The sequence below is a fragment of the Apodemus sylvaticus genome, chromosome 17 (assembly GCF_947179515.1).
Source record: "Apodemus sylvaticus chromosome 17, mApoSyl1.1, whole genome shotgun sequence".
Taxonomy (NCBI): Eukaryota; Metazoa; Chordata; class Mammalia; order Rodentia; family Muridae; genus Apodemus; species Apodemus sylvaticus.
This window is the reverse complement of record NC_067488.1, coordinates 62,987,920-63,009,173: the sequence shown is the minus strand read 5'-3', so window position 1 is coordinate 63,009,173 and position 21,254 is coordinate 62,987,920. Positions and strand designations below refer to the sequence as shown.

The following is a 21,254-nucleotide window of genomic DNA, read 5'->3' as shown; positions in this document are numbered from 1 at the left end:
AAGGGAATATAAATTGATCGACGGGGGGCGGGATGGAAACCAATTTCAGAGTGTTGCATTTGTAGGCAGTCATATGAGCGGCCCATTGATAGCCCGGGCAGTATTTTGTATTGATAATATAATATTGACTTCACTGAGATACACATGAACTTTCATTTTCTGGGAGTTTGAAGATGTAGTGTTTCTCTTCAGCCCTCTGAAATATGGCTCTTCTGTGTTAGAGTAAGCACCATGCCAGCAGAAGACCTGGATTTAAGTATGATGATTCAGGGTTTACAGATTTTTACAAGCTAATGTTTCTAAGACTTCACTTTCCTGGAAGGAAGGCAACATCTTACTACTGTTTTGCAGACAGAATGAAGCCATATGCAAGGGCTCACAGTAGTTCTCAGTGGTATGTTTTGCATATTATCACTTGTAACCTTTCCTTCTGGAGATGGAAACCTACATCCTGTCGAAAAGGCCAACTACAGTACCAAAAGGAACCTCAGGCAAGAAACTCTGAGCTGAGTGGAACTCAAATGTGTGCGGGGAATTCATCTGGATTACATTTTTTTTTTTTTTTGCTTTTTATGGAAATATAGCTTTTATTGAATTTTCAATTCATACGATATTTTCCAAACTAAACAAACCTGTACAGCCAGCATCCACCCCCAGGAATTCTCCCTGTGTCTCCGAGGCCGCTTTAATGCCAGCAGTTACCACTTGACTTACATCAGCTATAGCCAATCAGCTGGCCTGGTTTTGTAACTTCAGATAAATGAAATTTAAGTCACTTGTGAGAATCACGATGTTGCATGTGAGATGTGAACACGTTGCACATGATTGCGGTTTTCAGAACAGTCTAGGATCTCCTGTGTGCACACGCAGTAGTATGAACACTATAAATAAGTGGGCAAAATCCATATGGATATACTACAGTTGACAAGCATCCAGGCTGTTATTATTTGTGGATTTAAATAATGGCATGATGGCCACTTCTCACAAATGTCATGGTGACATGGATATTCATATCTGTTGTCTGTGTAGCCAGGATTTAAATGACAGGGACTTGGATTATGCAAATACTCTGTTTTAATAAATGCTACCAGTTTTCTAAAGTGGTTTGTAAGGAAATTCCTTGAGCTCCACATCCTTGTAAACACTTGAAAGTATCAGACGTCTAAATGTTAGTAAATACAAATACTGGTATTTACTTGTAGTTTAAACTTGCATTTTTCTCATTATCTTCACTGTGTTGCTGTGTCTTCTCTTGTATGACACCTTCTTAGATGACGTAATCTTCTGAGGCCCTTTGGCCATGTTGAAATCCAACATTGGTTATTGGTTCTTTTGTTTCACCTTAATCATAGCGTGTGCTTTCATCTTGATTGTTAGCACCTCATTGGCTGGGCATTGACGATTGCCACCTCATCGTCTGGCCTTTAAGGTCCCAGCCCCAGCCCCAGCTTTTGAGGGAGAGTGCTGAGGGAGAAGAAGGTGCTGCTCATGGTGGACAGGATGGGGACTCTGAGAGGATTAAAACAGACACAGGACGGCAAAGCTTGGGCCAATTATTTTATATAACATTACAAGAGATGGAGATAAAGTACAACAGATTATTAACTTTTGAATATGATCTAAATGCTTAACTATCATGCAACAAAGAATAATATTTCTGAAAGCTAGAACCCATTTAAGCACAATAAAAGCTAGCTAGGACCTACTCACACTCAGTTAAACTACCTAGAGCTCCCAAAAATTCAGTAAAAGCTATCAGTGAAGTTTGATTTGCAGGAAAATGGTGAAATCTATCTGAAATGTTAACTCTCACAGACTTGAGAGATTTAAGTACGATATGAAATTATTTCTGAGAAAAAATATTGGGTGGAATATTTACCAATAGTGTGAAATACTCTGAACGATCTTCCAAGCTTAAATAACCTTGTGCTTGAACATAATAGCAAGTGTCCAGATTTCTAATTTGTTACAGTCATTATACTTATCAGAAAAAGATGTGCCTATAGTGAAAGCATCTTCTTGCCTGTCATTTTTTAGGGATTAAGTATGTTCAGAAAAACTTGCGGGTTACATTATAGTGTATTTTACCCATAACATGCAACCTCAAATACAGTATTCAGTATGTAAAATCAGTAGGCATCTGATGTTATTATTTATAAATGGTATATATCATCACTGTCGTACAAGAATTAAAAATTTGAAGACTGTATTGCGTAGATGATATTATAAAACTGGATATGTTTTAAAGAGACTGTAAGAGTCAAAGGAAGGTCATACCTAATTCATTTTCAAAATGACTTCTTATTTGCTAATCAAAGAATTTCTCCAGGCTCTTCCCCACACTTCTAGATATTTCTCAGTATCATGCATGTATCTTTGTTTGTGGTCCTGATCATTTTAGTGCTGTTCATGGGCACTAAAACCAAGGGTAGATTCTCATCTCCGTCGATGCAGAACACCCTCGAAGTCAGCACTGCGCTATCCTCCCTCTGTCTAGAAGGACCCAGTCTATCATGGCGGGAAAGGTAGATGGGCAGAGGGGGCTGGTAACATTGCATTGGCAGTCGGGAGCAGACCGTAGACAGGAAGTGAGGCTGGGCTACAAAGCTCGACACCTATCCAAGTTACTCTCTTTATCCAGAAAGACTCCACTGCCCAAATATCCCATGACTTTTCTGAACAGCGCCAGCAGTGGGGGATGGAGTATTCCAATATAGGAGCTTCTGGGGGAACATTCTACATTCAAGCCACAGGAAACATCTAGCCCTGGGTTGTCCAGTTCTGGCAGTGATTTCAAAATTTAAGTGTCCGATTCCCTATCCCATTGTTTTTATTATTCAATCCATCACTACCTAGTATTAGAACTTGAGGGGAAAACCCATCTTAAATTTTAACAAAAATAATTCATTCTATGTGCTTACAGTAATTATTTAAAATAGGCTTGAATTCACTGACATATAAATTTAATTCCTAAATCCCTTCTGTTGCCAATTTTGGTGCACGTGCTAAGTAGACATTAATTTGTACAGGGTCTGGCTTTTCAGCCCAGCTCTGACCTCTCCCTGCGCAGAACACATATAATGAGCACACATGCATGTCTCATCTGAGAGCTCTCCATGTATAGTCATTTGGGGACCTTTATAATCCTGCTTAAAAGCAAACCCCTTGGCTGCTGTGTCGATTCCCAAAGCAGCTCACAAAGCATTTGTAGAAACGGAGTTGGTCAATCCTGCTATTTTGCTGGCACTTGGTTTTAAGAATGTTGCCAGTGTTATCCTAGTAATCTCATAAGAGAGAGAGAGAGAGAGAGAGAGAGAGAGAGAGAGAGAGAGAGAGAGAGAGAGAGAGAGTATGGTTTACACACACTGAGCAGATTTCAGTTTGACTATCTGGGAAGGCAGCTGCTCTGATTCTGGCTGTGGATTCTCAGGTAGGGTATGAGTCGGGTCTTTATTATAGAGAGTATTATACATTCTTGCAAAAACAATCTCCTGGTTTGTTGTGGTTTATAAAGGCATCAGGGGAAAATGATCCCACAACACCACCATTGATAGAATTATTAAAAATTGTGCAATATTTCCACTGTTCTCATAATAGCCACAGTTTTCTTTTGGATTTGGTTTTTTCGAGACAGAGTTTCTCTGTATAGCCCTGGCTGTCCTGGAACTCACTCTGTAGACCAGGCTTGCCTCAAACTCAGAAATCCGCCTGCCTCTGCCTCCCAGAGTGCTGGGATTACAGGCATGTACCACCACTGTGCGTCAATAGTCACAGTTTCAAATACGTAAAGATTAAAGTCCCGGATGAGTTTTATACTCCAGATAGGAAATCTAGATCAGTCTCACTTGCAAACAGACATTACTAAGAAGTCTAAAATAATCCTTATTCTTTTGTAGCAGAAACAAATAATAAAGTACTTTTAGATACAGAGTTTAAAGTAAATTACAAGCTTTAGAAAAATGGCAGGAGGCCCTAAGTACTTTTTGCTGCAAATGATGCTGTCAGCCAAGTGAGAGGGCTCAGCCCTTTGACCCCAGTGCTTATGAGGCTGAAACAGGTAGACTTTGTGATTTTTAAGACTACCCTGATCTATATAACAAGTTCCATACCAGACAGGGTTACATAGTAAGACCGTGTCTTAATAGTAAATGCTTCTGATGCTTGAATTTTGAATTAGAATTATATTTAAGACTGCTTTTTAGCAGAATAGAGATGAGTTCAATAACATGTATACCGGTGGATTTTTCTCTCCCGGGATAGGCATCACTTTGGCATGAACTATAATCACTTGGAGGAGGAAATCTGAGTTGGGGATTGGCCTCTGAGGGCATCTTTTTGACTAGCTGGTGTGGGAGGGCCCAGTCCTTTGTGGGTGGTACCTTCTGTGGGAGGTGGACCTTATGTAAGAAGGTGAGCCCCTCAGCAATTCTCCCATGGTCTCTGCTTCAGATCCTGGCTCCAGATTCCTGCCTTGATTCTTCAGTGATGGTCAGAACCTCCAGGGTTATAGTCAGAGGACAATATCTTCCTTTACAAATTTGAAATGACTTCATCAGCTCCTACTGAAGAAAGTCAGTTCAGTGCTTGAGACATTGCTTTACACATCACAATGGTTTTCCACTCTGCTTTCCCAATACTTGTGTACACCAACTAGCACTGAGTGTTGAGTATTTCTACAAGAGACACTGGATGAGTTAATGTAACTTTGCTTCACATTTTAGATTTGAAACTGGATAGAGTGGCAACCTTTGACCTTTGTAGAGTTGCTTAGTATTACCAAGTATATGGCAGTGAGTTATTAAATATTCCTACTGAGGCAGAGAATTGAATTATATATGCAGCCACTCATAGTGCATTGTCCAAGTTAGAACTGTAAATCTATTATGTGTATATGAAAATGTATGTACATACAGTCAAAAATAAAATTTGGAGCATGAAAGAAGTATAAAAGTTATGACCGGCACAGTGACCTCTACAGAAGGAAATGTGCAGAGTATATATGTGTTGGATAGAATGTATTTTTTTTTTTGCTCTTTCATTTGGGAGCCAAGCACTTTGCAGATTAATCTGATTTAAAAAATTTTAACAGTCTAAAGCTAAGGAATTTAAGTGATTGGGTGCAAGAGAAATAAAACTATTTCATCAGTAGATAATTTTTGTAACTAAATGCTGTCACACTCAGCTGCATTGTCAAAAAAGATATCTGTCACAGGAAAACTTCAAACCCCATTAAACTCTAAAACTGTTGGTGGCACTATTCCAGAAACACCGTGAATGGCACCGCTGCTGATGAGTTAAGGTGCAGCCCAGTAGCAGGCCACGTCCCAGGAGATGATCTTCATGAGCAAATTTTGTCTGTTTTCTTGTTCTAGACAGCTGTGTTATTGTGCTGTCTTAATTCCTTTCTTCTTTGACTTATAACAAAGAAATTTAGTAGTGGAAGCATTTTAGTGGATACTCTCCAGTGTAAAGTGGCTGCAGGGCCTCATGTCTGAGATGAACTGTAGCAGTCTTTCTCTGAGCTACGGAGCTATCTACCTCTGTATTCCTGGAGATTTCCAAAAACCATATTGCTGAGGCTTAGGTATAGTTTTTATTTTATTTAGAACATATTATATCAGAATTCTTTTTTTAAAGTTACTTGTTTACTTACTATATTAGAATTCTTCAAGAGAGAGAAGAGAAAGCCTTCACGTTGTTCTCCTTGGAATATTCCGTTTCTAGTGTCTTCTGACACGGAACTCCTTTTCATTTCTCTACTGAGATCTTAGTTCGTGTTTTTTTTTTTTTGTCACTCTTTTTTTTATTCGATATAATTTATTTACATTTCAAATGATTTCCCCTTTTCTAGCCCCCCCACTCCCCGAAAGTCCCGTAAGCCCCCTTCTCTTCCCCTGTCCTCCCATCCACCCCTTCCCACTTCCCCGTTCTGGTTTTGCTGAATACTGTTTCACTGAGTCTTTCCAGAACCAGGGGCCACTCCTCCTTTCTTCTTGTACCTCATTTGATGTGTGGATTATGTTTTGGGTATTCCAGTTTTCTAGGTTAATATCCACTTATTAGTGAGTGCATACCATGATTCACCTTTTGAGTCTGGGTTACCTCACTTAGTATGATATTCTCTAGCTCCATCCATTTGCCTAAGAATTTCATGAATTCATTGTTTCTAATGGCTGAATAGTACTCCACTGTGTAGATATACCACATTTTTTGCATCCACTCTTCTGTTGAGGGATACCTGGGTTCTTTCCAGCATCTGGCAATTATAAATAGGGCTGCTATGAACATAGTAGAACATGTATCCTTATTACATGGTGGGGAGTCTTCTGGGTATATGCCCAGGAGTGGTATAGCAGGATCTTCTGGAAGTGAGGTGCCCAGTTTTCAGAGGAACCGCCAGACTGATTTCCAGAGTGGTTGTACCAATTTGCAACCCCACCAGCAGTGGAGGAGTGTTCCTCTTTCTCCACACCCTTTCCAACACCTGCTGTCTCCTGAATTTTTAATCTTAGCCATTCTGACTGGTGTAAGATGAAATCTTAGGGTTGTTTTGATTTGCATTTCCCTAATGACTAATGAAGTTGAGCATTTTTTAAGATGCTTCTCCGCCATCCGAAGTTCTTCAGGTGAGAATTCTTTGTTTAACTCTGTACCCCATTTTTTAATAGGGTTGTTTGGTTTTCTGGAGTCTAACTTCTTGAGTTCTTTATATATATTGGATATTAGCCCTCTATCTGATGTAGGATTGGTGAAGATCTTTTCCCAATTTGTTGGTTGCCGATTTGTCCTCTTGATGGTGTCCTTTGCCTTACAGAAACTTTGTAATTTTATGAGGTCCCATTTGTCAATTCTTGCTCTTAGAGCATACGCTATTGGTGTTCTGTTCAGAAACTTTCTCCCTGTACCGATGTCCTCAAGGGTCTTCCCCAGTTTCTTTTCTATTAGCTTCAGAGTGTCTGGCTTTATGTGGAGGTCCTTGATCCATTTGGATTTGAGCTTAGTACAAGGAGACAAGGATGGATCAATTCGCATTCTTCTGCATGCTGACCTCCAGTTGAACCAGCACCATTTGTTGAAAAGGCTATCTTTTTTCCATTGGATGTTTTCAGCCTCTTTGTCGAGGATCAAGTGGCCATAGGTGTGTGGGTTCATTTCTGGATCTTCAATCCTATTCCATTGATCCTCCTGCCTGTCACTGTACCAATACCATGCAGTTTTTAACACTATTGCTCTGTAGTATTGCTTGAGGTCAGGGATACTGATTCCCCCAGATTTCCTTTTGTTGCTGAGAATAGTTTTAGCTAACCTGGGTTTTTTGTTGTTCCAGATGAATTTGATAATTGCTCTTTCTAACTCTGTGAAGAATTGAGTTGGGATTTTGATGGGTATTGCATTGAATCTGTATAGTGCTTTAGGCAGAATGGCCATTTTAACTATATTGATTCTACCGATCCATGAGCATGGGAGGTTTTCCCATTTTTTGAGGTCTTCTTCCATTTCCTTCTTCAGAGTCTTGAAGTTCTTGTCATACAGATCTTTCACATGTTTGGTAAGAGTCACCCCAAGATACTTTATACTGTTTGAGGCTATTGTGAAGGGGGTCATTTCCCTAATTTCTTTCTCAGCCTGCTTATCCTTTGAGTATAGGAAGGCCACTGATTTGCTTGAGTTGATTTTATAACCTGCCACTTTGCTGAAGTTGTTTATCAGCTGTAGGAGCTCTCTAGTGGAGTTCTTTGGGTCACTTAGGTAGACGATCATGTCGTCTGCAAATAATGATAGTTTGACTTCTTCCTTTCCAATTTGTATCCCTTTGACCTCCTTATGTTGTCGAATTGCCCGAGCTAGTACCTCAAGTACAATATTGAAAAGAGAAAGAGAAAGGGGGCAGCCTTGTCTGGTCCCTGATTTCAGTGGGATTGCTTCAAGTTTCTCTCCATTTAGTTTGATGCTGGCTACCGGTTTGCTGTATATTGCTTTTACTATGTTTAGGTATGGGCCTTGAATTCCTGTTCTCTCCAAGACTTTAAGCATGAAGGGATGCTGAATTTTGTCAAATGCTTTTTCAGCATCCAATGAAATGACCATGTGGTTTTGTTCTTTGAGTTTGTTTATGTAGTGGATTGTATTGATGGATTTCCGTATATTGAACCAACCCTGCATTCCCAGGATAAAGCCTACTTGATCATGGTGGATGATCGTTTTGATGTGTTCTTGGATTCGGTTGGCAAGAATTTTATTGAGTATTTTTGCATCGATGTTCATAAGGGAAATTGGTCTGAAGTTCTCTTTCTTTGTTGGATCTTTTTGTGGCTTTGGTATCAGCGTAATTGTGGCTTCGTAGAAGGAATTGGGTAGTGTTCCTTCTGTTTCTATTTTTTGGAATAGTTTGAAGAGTATTGGTGTTAACTCTTCTTTGAAGGTCTGGTAGAATTCTGCACTGAAGCCATCTGGTCCTGTGCTTTTTTTGGTTGGAAGACTTTCTATGACTCCTTCTATTTCTTTAGGCATTATGGGACTGTTTAGATGGTCTAGTTGGTCCTGATTTAATTTTGGTATTTGGTATCTGTCAAGGAAATTGTCTATTTCCTCCAGATTCTCCAGTTGTGTTGAGTACAGGCTCTTGTAGTAGGATCTGATGATTTTTTTGGATTTCCTCAGTTTCCGTTGTTATATCTCCCTTTTCATTTCTAAGTTTGTTAATTTGGATACTTTCTCTGTGCCCTTTGGTCAGTCTGGCTAAGGGTTTATCTATCTTGTTGATTTTCTCAAAGAACCAGCTCCTGGTTTTGTTGATTTTTTGTATGGTTCTCTTTGTTTCTACTTGATTGATTTCGGCCCTGAGTTTGATGATTTCCTGCCTTCTACTCCTCCTGGGCGAAATAGCTTCTTTTTGTTCTAGGGCTTTCAGGTGTGTCATTAAGCTGGTAATGTATGCTCTCTCCATTTTCTTTTTGGAGGCACTCAGGGCTATGAGTTTTCCTCTTAGCACTGCTTTCATTGTGTCCCATAGATTTGGGTATGTTGTGTTTTCATTTTCATTGTGTTCTAAAAAGTCTTTAATTTCTTTCTTTATTTCTTCCTTGACCAAGGTATCATTGAGTAGAGTATTGTTCAGTTTCCACGTGTATGTGGGTTTTCTGTTGTTTCTGTTGCTATTGAAGACCACTTTTACTCCATAGTGATCTGATAGGAGGCATGGGATTAGTTCTATCTTCTTATATTTGTTGAGGTCATTTTCTGTTTTCACTTTCATGTCATCGTGTCAGGTTCTTGTGGTTGTTTCAGGTGGGGCGAGCATGGGATAGTTGTCCTTTTGTCCCTGTTTAATTTCACCCTCAAAATCAGCTCTAGTTGCACGCATATTTTGAAAACTGCCAGGTCATGTTCCTCTCAGTGGCTGACCACATAGGCACTGTGCACATACACGTAGCAGGCTTCCTCTATCCTCTCGTCCTCTCCTCGGCTGATGGTCACTCTATGATGTGGCTGTGCAGGCCTCTCTATTGTGTCTTGAATTCATTTCCTTCAGGTGCACAGTCAGCTGTGGTACACCTGAGCCACAAAATAACACTGGTCTGAGTTTTCTGAGGGACTTCCAACTGTTTTCATAATGAACATACTAACTTACACTCCAACAGTTATATATTAGCTTTAATATTTACTCTTAAGGAAGTATAAATAAAATTCACATGACAAACATAGAAAAATATATCCCAATTTAAAAAACTAAAACTATATATCCATTTGCATGTGTACATAAAAGCAAATGAAATATATAATTGCAATTTTTGGAGTTTTAATTTTGATTTATCTTCTAATCTGCAGACTAGATCACATTTTTCACAGATAACTAGCTACAGGATCTCCAAGGACTAAAATAAAATGATGAGTAATATGTTGATGCCTGGCTTTGGGGGAGGGGTCTTATTAACCCCAGTTATAGCACTAGCTACACACTAATGAAAAGATTCCAGCAAACCCCAGAGTCATCAACTAGTGACTCTAAGGCAGCTCCATCACTATAATAGTGACAATGTACTAAGGCTGCATTCCTGAAGCTCCTCACAGGAGGCTGCTCTGCCTGTCTCCTGGCCCTAAGGATTGTTCATTGTGTTTATACCCTGGGAGACAGACTTCTTGAGTCTTGTAACTTTTTGATCTTCCTGGTCTCAGGCAGATCCCTGGATTGTGCATGCATGCATGCATGCTTTCATGTATGTGTATGTATGTGGTGTGTGTGTGTGTGTGTGTGTGTGTGTGGTGTGGTGTGTGTGTGTGCAGTGTGTGTGTGGTATGTGTGTGTGTATGTGTGTGTGTGGTGTGTGTGTATGTTATGTGTGTGTGTGTGTGTGTGTGGTGTGTGTGTATGTGTGTGTGTGGTGTGTGTGTGTATGTGTGTGTGTGTGTCGTGTGTGTGTGTGTGTGTGTGTGTGTGTGTGTGGTATGTGTGTCATGTGTGTGTGTGTGTGTGTGGTGTGTGTGTATGTAGTGTGTGTGTGTGTGTGTTCAGAGGAACCAAGCACGCAGCATATGTAAGCATCCAATGAATGTGAAATGTGCCATCTCAAGCCAGCTAGGTGTCCCCAGTGGACTTGGGGCCCTGTCAGAGGAGCATGAGGGAGTGAGTGGACACACTCCTGGCCCATGATGGACTGCAGCCATCTCTTCCACTCTTTGTGACACACTAATTGGGAGCAAGTGTCTCTGGGGTTTCTCTATTTTCCATGTTTCTCTTCAGTGCGTCTGTTCTTGGTTTGTTTTATTATCCATGAAAGGAAACGAGGCAGAGAATAGACAGTTGCGGGTGCATTGGGTGTAGCAAGTGAGAAGCAGAGTGTGAAGACGGGATCCGTCACAACCAACCTGAGCACACACACTCTGAGTCAAAGATTCTCACAGATTAGCTGAAGAGAAAGCTCTATTACTATAGAAAGAATAGGAAGCAGTGTTTTAGAAAGATGATGTTTAGGAAGATAATGTCTACCCTCAGGATTGATCTACAGATGGGGAAGAGCCCTGTGGCTTTGGTGAGGAAGGAGTTCGCTTGTTTGTGTGTCGTGAGGTGGGGTGGGCAGAGTCCTTTCTAGTGAGCATCATCATACGTCGCCTCATTCCCTGACCTCTGTCTTTCTCCTTTACCCCACTCTATTTGCAGTCTTGGGAACATCTCTGAGCCTGCTCCATGTGGAATGTGTGCTGTTCCGTAGCACTCTCTGGTACTTTATTGATTCGTGTGTCTTTGCAATTTCCATAGCGTATAAACATTCTTAGATTTATTTTTGTACAATCATTTTTCTTGTAAAGAAAAAAATATCCTCTTTGCACTTACATAGACATTATTTTACTGATGTCACAGAATCAGGAAGGTCTGTCCAGGGCGGGTTATATCCCAGTGAGGTAGAAGAGGTGTTGCAGGGCTGTTTTGTTGGTGCTAGCTAGCATACATGCTCCCAGTGTATGCTTCGCACTGTCAGAAGAGGATAACATTCTGGATATGAAAGTGTATGACCATCTGGAGAAGCAAAGGCTCCTGTGTGTGAGATCAAGACAGCCTCCATTCCCCACTGGATTTGTTTAGCAGCTTGTGTTTCTAGAACCAGTTAGAAGTCCCCACAGTTAAGTCACTGATTTTTTCTATCATCCATACCTGAAATAACAATTTTATTGCATAATTCCATTCAAGTAGTCTGTAAAAAGAAGAATTTGCCTATTCTAGAGTTAATCTTATCGGTGTGGACTGAGTTCTCTTGGAATAGGAAGAAGCGTCAGACTCCATGAAGAACCCTAAGGGATTTCCATTTTTTCGCTTGCAAACTGTACATTTCCTTCAAATGTCCTGTTTTTAATAGACACCTCTGTTCACCTCATCTGTAAGCGTCATCAACCATGAATACCTGTAAAACATAAATCTGTTTTTCTTTCTCTTGCTCCTGGAAACATGACTCTGAGACGAATATATTAATAAATGCCTAGGCCACAAGTTTTGGCCTCGCTTGTAACTTATTTAAACTATTCAAACAAGTCTATGTTTTCCACATGGGTAGTTAGCCTCCTCACCGTCATGCACCCATGTCTGTGATGAATCTCCTCTTTATTTTGTTCTGAGTCCAGCTACCTGCTGGTTTGCATTTGTCTCCTCAGAAATCCAAGGCAAATCGCCCACATCTCTCATAATCCTCTTTTTCTGCGAGTGTCCTGCCTCCTATTTCTGCCTCAGCTCATGAGACTTTGCTTTTTTAATTGATGGGTGTTGTTTATGAGAGATTCATTATAGAAATATGAAATGCTTACGCACTGTCGCTGCTTAGAGTCCTTGTGGTTATAAACCTCCTATGGCCATTAGACAAGAAGAAGGGAATTGAGATGGTGAAGAGGCTGACTGGAGAGAAGGGTGGGAGCTATAGCCAAAGTATGTTGTGGACATGGATAAGAAGTCACTGTGGAAGTCATTGTCCTGCAAAGTGATACTGCAAGCTTCGAAACAGTTTTAAGACTATCACCATAGGAGATAAAGGTGTATTTTAAGAAAAGTATCAGTGACAAGAATGCAAGAAAGGGCTGTGTGTTATTAATAAAATTCCAAGGGAATAAAATGTCAATGCTTAAAAGTGTGAGAGGAAAGAAAAAAGCACATATATCTGTAGCACCAGAGGAAACAATCCCTGTTTGGGGGGTTTCTATGAGATGGACTACTTTGTGTAGTCTTCACAGCTCAGAATATAGTGTGTCTTGGGAGAAGGAGGAGAGTAACATTTCACTATTGTTTACTGCAATGCTCCCTCTTTCCAAGGAAAACATAATTCTGTGTATAGCATGTTCTCTTTTACTTTAGAGAAATTCCCACATGGCATTCATCAGCCGTGATAAAATACTGCAGTTACTCTTCCTTAGAACTCAGGGGGAAAACGATCTGCACTTGTTCAGAGCTCAAGAGAAAAGGGTTTTATTTTAAGTCCATCCAAAGCATAAATTACTTTGCAGATCTTTGGTTTTGTTTTTCTAACTTAAGGGTGTGTGTGTGTGTGTGTAGACAAACTAAGGGCCTTGAGATAAGATTGGTTAGTCGAAGAAAGAAAATAGTGAACATTGTTTAACATTAAATGGGGGAAATAGTATGGTGGCCCAATGGTCGCAATAATGAGGTTGGAGAGACAGCTCAGGAGTTCAGTGCGCTGGCTGCTCTTTCAATCTCCACGGCAGTTCACAGCCATCTATAACTCTAGTCTCAGGGCACCCAGTGTCCACTTCTGGTCTCTGCAGGCACCACACACATGTGGTGCACAGACATTTGTGGAGACAAAACACCCGTAACATAAAATGAAATGAAAAAAAAATCTATGATGACAAGTTGTACAATACCAGGTTTGAAAAGAATCTTGATTAGAACTGAGTGTATTTGTCATAAAGCAAAGAGGAAACGAGCCAGAGGCAACTCCATCCCTTGAGCAGATAAGGAATACACTTGAAATTATGTTTACTGATTTTACTTTTGTAGAATAAAAACTTTCTTCTTAATGAAATATGTTTATAATGTCAGTTTTCCCTTTTAGTATGCTTAAAACATACTTTAGATATAGCTAACCAGGTCAAGAGAGCTCTAGTTAATTAAGATTAAAGTGGATAAGAAGGAGTTGAAGAATAATAGGAAACTTGTGCTTTCTGAAGAGTGACTTTTGGTTCACCCCATGTAAGTTTACATTCCATGCAGAGATACCGCTGAATTTGAAACTAAAATCTCAATTTTGGTCTCTTCTCCCCTGTTGCAATTGTTTTGTAAATGAACTGGTCATTCTTGAAAATACCTGTAATATTCTCTAAATTTGCTTTTCGTTTCTTGAGGTCTTGGCAGTGCTAAAAGAACTTTAGGAGTTTCCAAGAATAGCTATATATATGGATATACATGGTCAGTGCGGCAAATAAATGTTGTGAACAAACATGATTCTCTTACAACTCTATCACATGACTTTAATTTATGTGTACGTGCATGAATCTATATAAGAAAAGTATGACCACTTGAGTATACACATACACACAAAAATGTGCATGTGCACACATACACACATATACACACATGCATGCACACATGTGTGAACACTTGAGCGGATGCTGGATTCTGGAAGCAGGAGTTACTTTTATGGCACACATATGGACGCTAGGATTCAAGTTCTCATCCTCATAATCAAACAGGAGGCACTCTTAGTTGCTGAGCTGTTCCTCCAGCCTCTATAATTTATGTATGTATATATTTATACATATGCATATAGTATATATGTGTGTATATACATGTATATATAATAATACATATATATGTATACTACATAAATATCCTCACAATATATTACATATTTCTAAGTGAATCAAATGTCCATTCATTTTTTAAAAAAGACTTTACTGGGTAAGTTTGAGGCAAGGTCTGGTGAAAGGCTGGTGAGAGATTCATCTTCCCCATCAGTGTAAATTAGAGTTGTCTGGGATCCATGTCTTCCTTGCTTGAATTTACCATGGTCTAGCTATCATGCTGAAGTTATTGGTGTTCTCTCTGAGAACCCATGAAGAAAAACGATAGAAGAAGAATCTAAGAGTTTGTAAGAACCCACGTGGGTATGGTCCACATAGGACTATATCGCAGACTTCATACTCTTCCTCTAGGCTGATCTGTATGATGAATTTGTAGAACTGGTCTTTTAACCTCCCTTTCCAAATGGTAGAAATTTATACAAAAGTAGTATTCCATGCAAAACCAACCTGTCTGCAACACGGCACTGGCCTCGCAGATGGAATTATATTTCAAGCAATTCAATGTCTCTATTGGAAGGCTCTGCAGAGACATGCCTGACACAGTGATACAAAATACAGCTACAAAAGGATTTCAAACAAAAACCCACTTTATTAGCTTACTATACTGAGTGACCATGAGCATTTTTCATTTTGTTTTTACTGAGAAATACATATTTTGCTCTGAAAATATGATAATACATATATGCAAGGTGGTGACTTTGTATACAAATCTGATTACAGGTTTAGACATTACATACAACTAGTTGAAGGCAGTCTTTAACCTTAGAAAAATCTAAGTCTTTATGCATCAGAGCCCATGCCTAGTACATTTTAGACAAAGAAAGAGTAGCAATTTTATACTATAATATTCAGAGCAAACTGGCAAATTTTAAATGCTTGTGAACTGAACATACCAGACCACATATAACAAGAATGTCAAAGCAACGGTGTTTTGGTTACTTCATTTTATATTTCTTAAAGATACATTAATAAGCATACATTAAGCTTACCCCTATGTTTTTCTGTAGTGCTCAGCTTCTTGTGGTAAAGGTATAAAGTACCGGGAGGTTCTTTGTATTGATCAATTCCAAAGGAAATTAGAAGAAAAATATTGCAGTCATTTGCATAAGCCTCGAACTCACAAAGCTTGCAGATCAGGACGATGCCCTTCATGGAAAGCCAATAAATGGAAGGAGGTATGTGGCATTTTACAACCATCACCTGCCATCTCTACTGTCTGTCTGTCTATCTATCTATCTATCTATCTATCTATCTATCTATCTATCTATCTATCTTCCTATTATCTATCTGTCATCTATCATCTCTAGATATCTATATTTACATTTTAACAATCCAAGCTCTGTAGTTGTTTGTAGTAACTTCGAAAGTTTTATTTCTTCAAGGTGTCTTTTATTGTAGCATTTTCTGCACTATGTTGAACACTGTATAGTGTTGTTGTATTTGCTTAATTCTGTTGGTAAAATAATTCAGTGACTTCATTTTTTGAGGTTATAAATTCACAGAGACTAAGCTAATGATAAGAGGCTCAAAGGTCCTAATATTATCTAGTTTACCAAACAACAAACCGTATCCACAATGATGCATATAGTAATGGCTTTGTTTGCATCTCAGAATCTTGGATTTGAGTTAAGACTACATCCTGGAGAGACACCTAGTAAAGTGCATGCAGAATCACAGCTGGAGACAGAATGAGTGTAGTGAGAGGTCTAGGTGGCTTCGGATGGGTTAAGAAGATTCAGTATGAAAGAACTGGTAAATAAATAAGGTCCAGACTGAAAACTCAATTTTGAAAGAAAAGTCTTCATATGCATGCTTCAGTCTTTTCAAGGACAAGAACCCCAAACCTACATAGCTTTTAATGGACACTTGACTTTTGAGTGGCACCTTTGCTAGTGAATGAAAAACCTCTGGTGTCACCACAGGACAGGCAGCCTCTGAAGAGGGTTGGCATATTGGGAACTTGGTAATGCTTGACTGGTCCCTAGAATAAAAAGAGTAGAGCAAGATTCTTCCATTGTCTTTGTAAACTGTCCATTAGGTTGGCATTGACAAAGGGAGATAAGAACTCAGCAAGTATCTCCTCTAGGCCCTCCCTCAGTATCATAGTTGGGAGCTGACACACTAAGGGATCTCTTCAATGTGGAGTGAGCAAGAAAAGCTGGAACTCTAAAACACCAATCCAAAAGGCCTCCCCTTGTTTCTAGTAGTGTGTGTGGTGGTGAGTGCATTTGCTCTTTTTAATGATTGAAGAATTTAATTTTCCCCTAAAGCCACGCATCTGGAAAGAAGACACAAATGGTCTTATAAATCAGTGTTTAGCCTCAGTCATTAATGTGCATCACTAAATACTTACATGAAAACATTATCATATACCAGATGAAATGCACTCCTCGGAAAGAAGTCATTTGAACAATCTGGCCAGCCGTTTTTCAAATCAGTCTTTGTAATGGAAGCATCGTGCAAGGTGGCACTAGAAATGTACTCATTTTATCGTAATTATATTAAAGCAGTGCTACGATTTATACAATTGGCACAAAGAGGCCAATTGTATAAATTGCGAGTCCCTCTGAAATCACACATGTGTAGAACACATTACCAGATGTAGTGCAGGGACAGCCTGCAATGCCTGGCTTCGTGTCAGTACTTTTTATAGAATAAATCAAACAGCAGGAGCCACACAAGAGGGTATTGGTTTCTGTCACAGACCTGGCGCCTGTGTAGGAGAATGGAGCTCACTTCTATGACAAGAAAAATAAAAACAATAAAATAAAAAGAAGGCAGACTTTGTACTGAGCATACATGTCTTTCTTGGTCTTGGCATTTACCTCTGCCTCTGATGCCCTTGAAACTCATTCCTTTAGCATGGCCAGCATGGTTTCATCTTTGGTAGTAAGCCAAGCCAACCTGTTAGAATGGATGATGGGTTTACTATTGTGGGGCAGATGGTCAAAGGCCAGGAAATATCTCTGTGATACAATCATGGACAGATGTAGCACAGCAGAGAAGGATGCTTCTGACCCACAGGAGTGTTGGTGGCCAAGAAGAGCAGATCTCTCTCTTGCTTCCCAGCCATGCCCCCTGGTTTACCCTGAGCTCACCTTGTGAGTTGTCCACTATACATTGGAAATATCTGTGGATCTTGTAGTCCAGTGACTTTTCAGCATTTTGCTGTCTTTGGGAGAACTATCCTGCTGATGTCCTGCACATATTGGACCAGAGCTGTACAATGGTCCCCTGTACTTAACAAACCCAAAACATGACAATATTGAGGAGTCCATCAGTAAAGAGTTGGCGAGACCTTTTGTAACTAATTCACCGTGTTCAAAATAAGACAAATGTGGCCATGTGTCAAGAAAGGTACTTGGTAAACATGGCAGCCACTGTCCTCAAGACAGCACAAGATAGTTGCCTGAAATAGTGGGGGGAAAGTAAAAAAAGGGCAGAATATCATTCTACTCTGTTTGACCACCTTAACAAGGTGGTTGTGATACAGATCCCATAGCTACTTGATAGATAGAAGAATTGAGAGACTCCACTGTGTGACAGACATACTGTGGAAAGGAAGTAAAGGTAAATATGGGTTTAATATTGTTATTTTAAGCAATTCTGCAAAGAACAATGATCTCTACCAAATATATAAGGTAGGATCTGTTAAGAGTATATTTATTTATTTAGACAGATTTGACGTAGGAAACAATATTGAGGAGTACATCCTTTTCATGATGTCTCTGTATGTTTTCATTTTAGGGAAGAGACTCATGCTAAGAATATAGAATTCTACAATCTAATATTGCTATTCAACGCTTTCATGATTTTTTTCTTCTAAATGTGTGTTATGACCAAAAGACAAAACCAAACAAACGCTGTGTTTTGTTGACTTAAATAGTATTTGTTTGCTAGAACTTCTAGCTCAGAAATGTTTTTTTTTTCTGAATTAATTCTTTCTAAGAATCCATTTTCAAGGTTACAGTGAGGGTCTTGTCCAAATACAGTTTATTTTCTCCAAATATCTGGAATGTTCTCAGGACTATTTTATAGGCTAATTAATTTTGTAACACATTCGGATGAGTTGAACAGCATGGCTGTCTGTGTACCGGTCTGCCTAATATGCTCAATGCAAGGCATACATCTTTGTCTGTAGACTAAGGGCTAGAAGACTTTTAATGAGCTGGCAGAACCCAGTAGCTTAAGCATAGCACGCAGGTCAACATACACTGTAGAGACGTGAACAGTATTCAGAAGTGAAGAGACAGAAAGCCTTTTCGAAGTCTGTGACGTCTAGTTATATGTGCAAACCACAAGGGTCAAACTTGGCAGCCACTCAAGTGAAGGCTGCTCCAGTTTGTAAGAGGGATCTGGGTCACTGGGTCAACTCGGATCTTAACTTTTGTGAGATTTAAATACTTTCTCTTATAGTAAAACCTATTTTGCAGTAAAAAAGGGAAGATTCGATCCTTGGAGTGCTGTAAAAGTCAGTGAGCTTGAGAAACACCTAGAATTTTTTTCTTAGACCATCTCTATTGAGAACACCAGTGAGTCTTCAAGCATTATCACCCAATTTGATCTTCCAATCCTTTCTGTAGTAACAGGAGACACAGACAACCAAATTCACAATTGGCACATATTCTCCAACCTCCTACATGTATAGTTAATGTTGGCCTCACAACTCTCTGTTGTCAGTATCCGCTATACAGATACTACTGGGTTTGGGAATGCCTACCATCCCAGAGCTGAAAACTTGCCTAATCTACATTCCTAGGAGACAAATCAGTGCCGTGTGGGCTCAACAGAGAGAGCAAAGCTCCAGCTCTCCATCTGCTAAGAGTTTGTGTTCCCCTCAAGTGGATATGTTAAAATCCTGCCCTACAAATAATGCTATTGGATGGAGAGACTTTGGGGTGGAGGCTCTGTACTTGTTCCTGTGGCAGGGCCTCTTAGACATCTCGTGTTCTGTTTTATGTGTGAGGATGCAAAGATGACCATTTATGAGGCAGGAAGGGTCTCCTCACCAGACATTGAAATACTCTGATGCTTTCATTTCGAACCTCCCACCCATGAGATGTCAGTTTCTGTTATTTAGGAGACCCCCAGTTTAAGGTGTTGATGAATAGCAGCAGCTCAGACAGGTGAGGTCTGAGCACAGCGATGCTGCTGTAACAAGTATCAAAGCATGGCTGTGGTTTTGGAACTGGATACCAGGGAGCGCAGGAGGTGCCCCGAGGTATGGGTAGTAAAGGTTTGCACTGCTGAGCATGGGATAAAGGCGATCCTGGCGATCCCTGGGGAAGAAGACCCCAGACCTGAAGTGAGAGCCTGAAGTTGGAGAACTTACAGTTTATGTAAGCACTTCCAGAATCCTGCCCATGGAAATAAAATCAAGAGTCAACAGCTTAGCCAATAGTTAGACCCCCGATAGAGTCAAATTATAGTGCGTGTTGCACATGACAATGTGAGTATATCAAAAGTCTTAGACATTAAGTATATTGTTTAGCAGTAAATAATGGGCATAGAGTTAGAAATTATGTGTCATTTAAAACAATGTAACAGCCCTATGTGGTGACTTATACAGACATTAAGTATATTTAATTCAGGAAAGGGTTACCACAGTGGGATACTATCTTTTGTAGCCTGATTCAGTTGACAATTTCTGGAAAACTTGAAGTACTTTGTGAGTAACAGCGTTTTAAAAAAATCTATCTATCTATCTATCTATCTATCTATCTATCTATCTATCTACCTATTTATTTATCTATCTATCTATCTATCTATCTATCTATCTCTATATATAGAATCTCTAGATAATGCAATAGTAGACACATTCATTTTATAGACTTTTCTATCTAATGTATGATATAATGCCAGGCCATGTCTATAACAAATAAGAAAATGTGCAGTGCAGTGCTCTATTTTGCTATCAGCACGTGATTTGGTATTTGCTAGCTGTCTTCTTTAGCCCCTCTGGGTTCCTTTGCAGTGCTCTGTGACCTGTGGGTCAGGGGTGCAGCAGAGGGAGGTCTACTGCAGACTGAGAGGCACTGGTCCAGTGGCTGAAGGCATGTGTGATCCGTCCGCCCGGCCTCAGGGGCGGCGGCAGTGCTGGCGTCAAGACTGCATGAGGTACCACTGGACGACAGGAGACTGGCTAGACGTGAGTGGTAACAAGGACCTGCCCTTTTCCCATGTTTTGTAATCTTTCAAAACCTTAGTGACATTATCTCAAGTCTGTGTATGTGTATGAATGTATACGTTTGACGTCACTGTGTGACAGCTGCCACGTGTAGTTGCGTGTGTTGTGTGGGGATCAGAGGACACTGGGTTCTTAGAGTTGAATACAAGTCGACAGACTTGCACTTAAGTGCTTTATCTGATGAGCCCTCCTTTTCCTCTTTTCCTCCCCTTCCCTCCCCCTCCCTCCACCTCACTTCCTCTCTGTCTAACTCTGTCCTGTCTTCCCTGCGGCCTTATTTTGAGACAGAGGCCCCTGTGGCCCTGGTCATCCTGGAACTCCTCATCCTCCAGCCACCCTGCTGGAATTCCGACTTGACAGTTTCCGATTTTACCTCTCCACCCACACGGCTTGATGAACCAACTTGCAAGGACCATGCCCATAGGAAAGTCTTACTTGGCTTTCCCATTGCATTTCCAGTGTTCAACATCGTGTAAGAAAAAAGAGACCTATCGACTGGTGAAATGCGTGAATGAACAAAACATACAAGTGAATGAAAGTCTCTGCGACCCTTTAATGAGACCTCTTTCAGTCAAAAAGTGCCGGAATCCTCATTGCCAGTACATGGTGGTTACAGGAGACTCTTCACAGGTAAGATTGTCTTGGTTTCTTTTCCTGTGGCTGTCATCAAACACCCTGGCAAATAAAGAAGCACCTTTGATGTGGGGCTAGAGCTGCACTTGTCTGTGGGTATAAAATCAGGATTTAGAATAGAGCTGGGAATGAA

At 40.1% G+C, this 21,254-nt stretch overlaps 1 protein-coding gene across 1 annotated transcript in view; it reads left to right on the top strand.

Moving 5' to 3' along the window:
• Positions 1–21,254, top strand: part of Adamts20 (ADAM metallopeptidase with thrombospondin type 1 motif 20) — a 118,531-nt gene that overhangs the window by 84,047 nt on the left and 13,230 nt on the right. Inside the window, exons 29-31 of the mRNA XM_052161434.1 lie at positions 15,309–15,476; positions 20,276–20,449; positions 20,948–21,118. Of these exons, the coding sequence (XP_052017394.1) occupies positions 15,309–15,476; positions 20,276–20,449; positions 20,948–21,118 (513 nt within the window). The remainder of the gene's footprint in view (positions 1–15,308; positions 15,477–20,275; positions 20,450–20,947; positions 21,119–21,254) is intronic.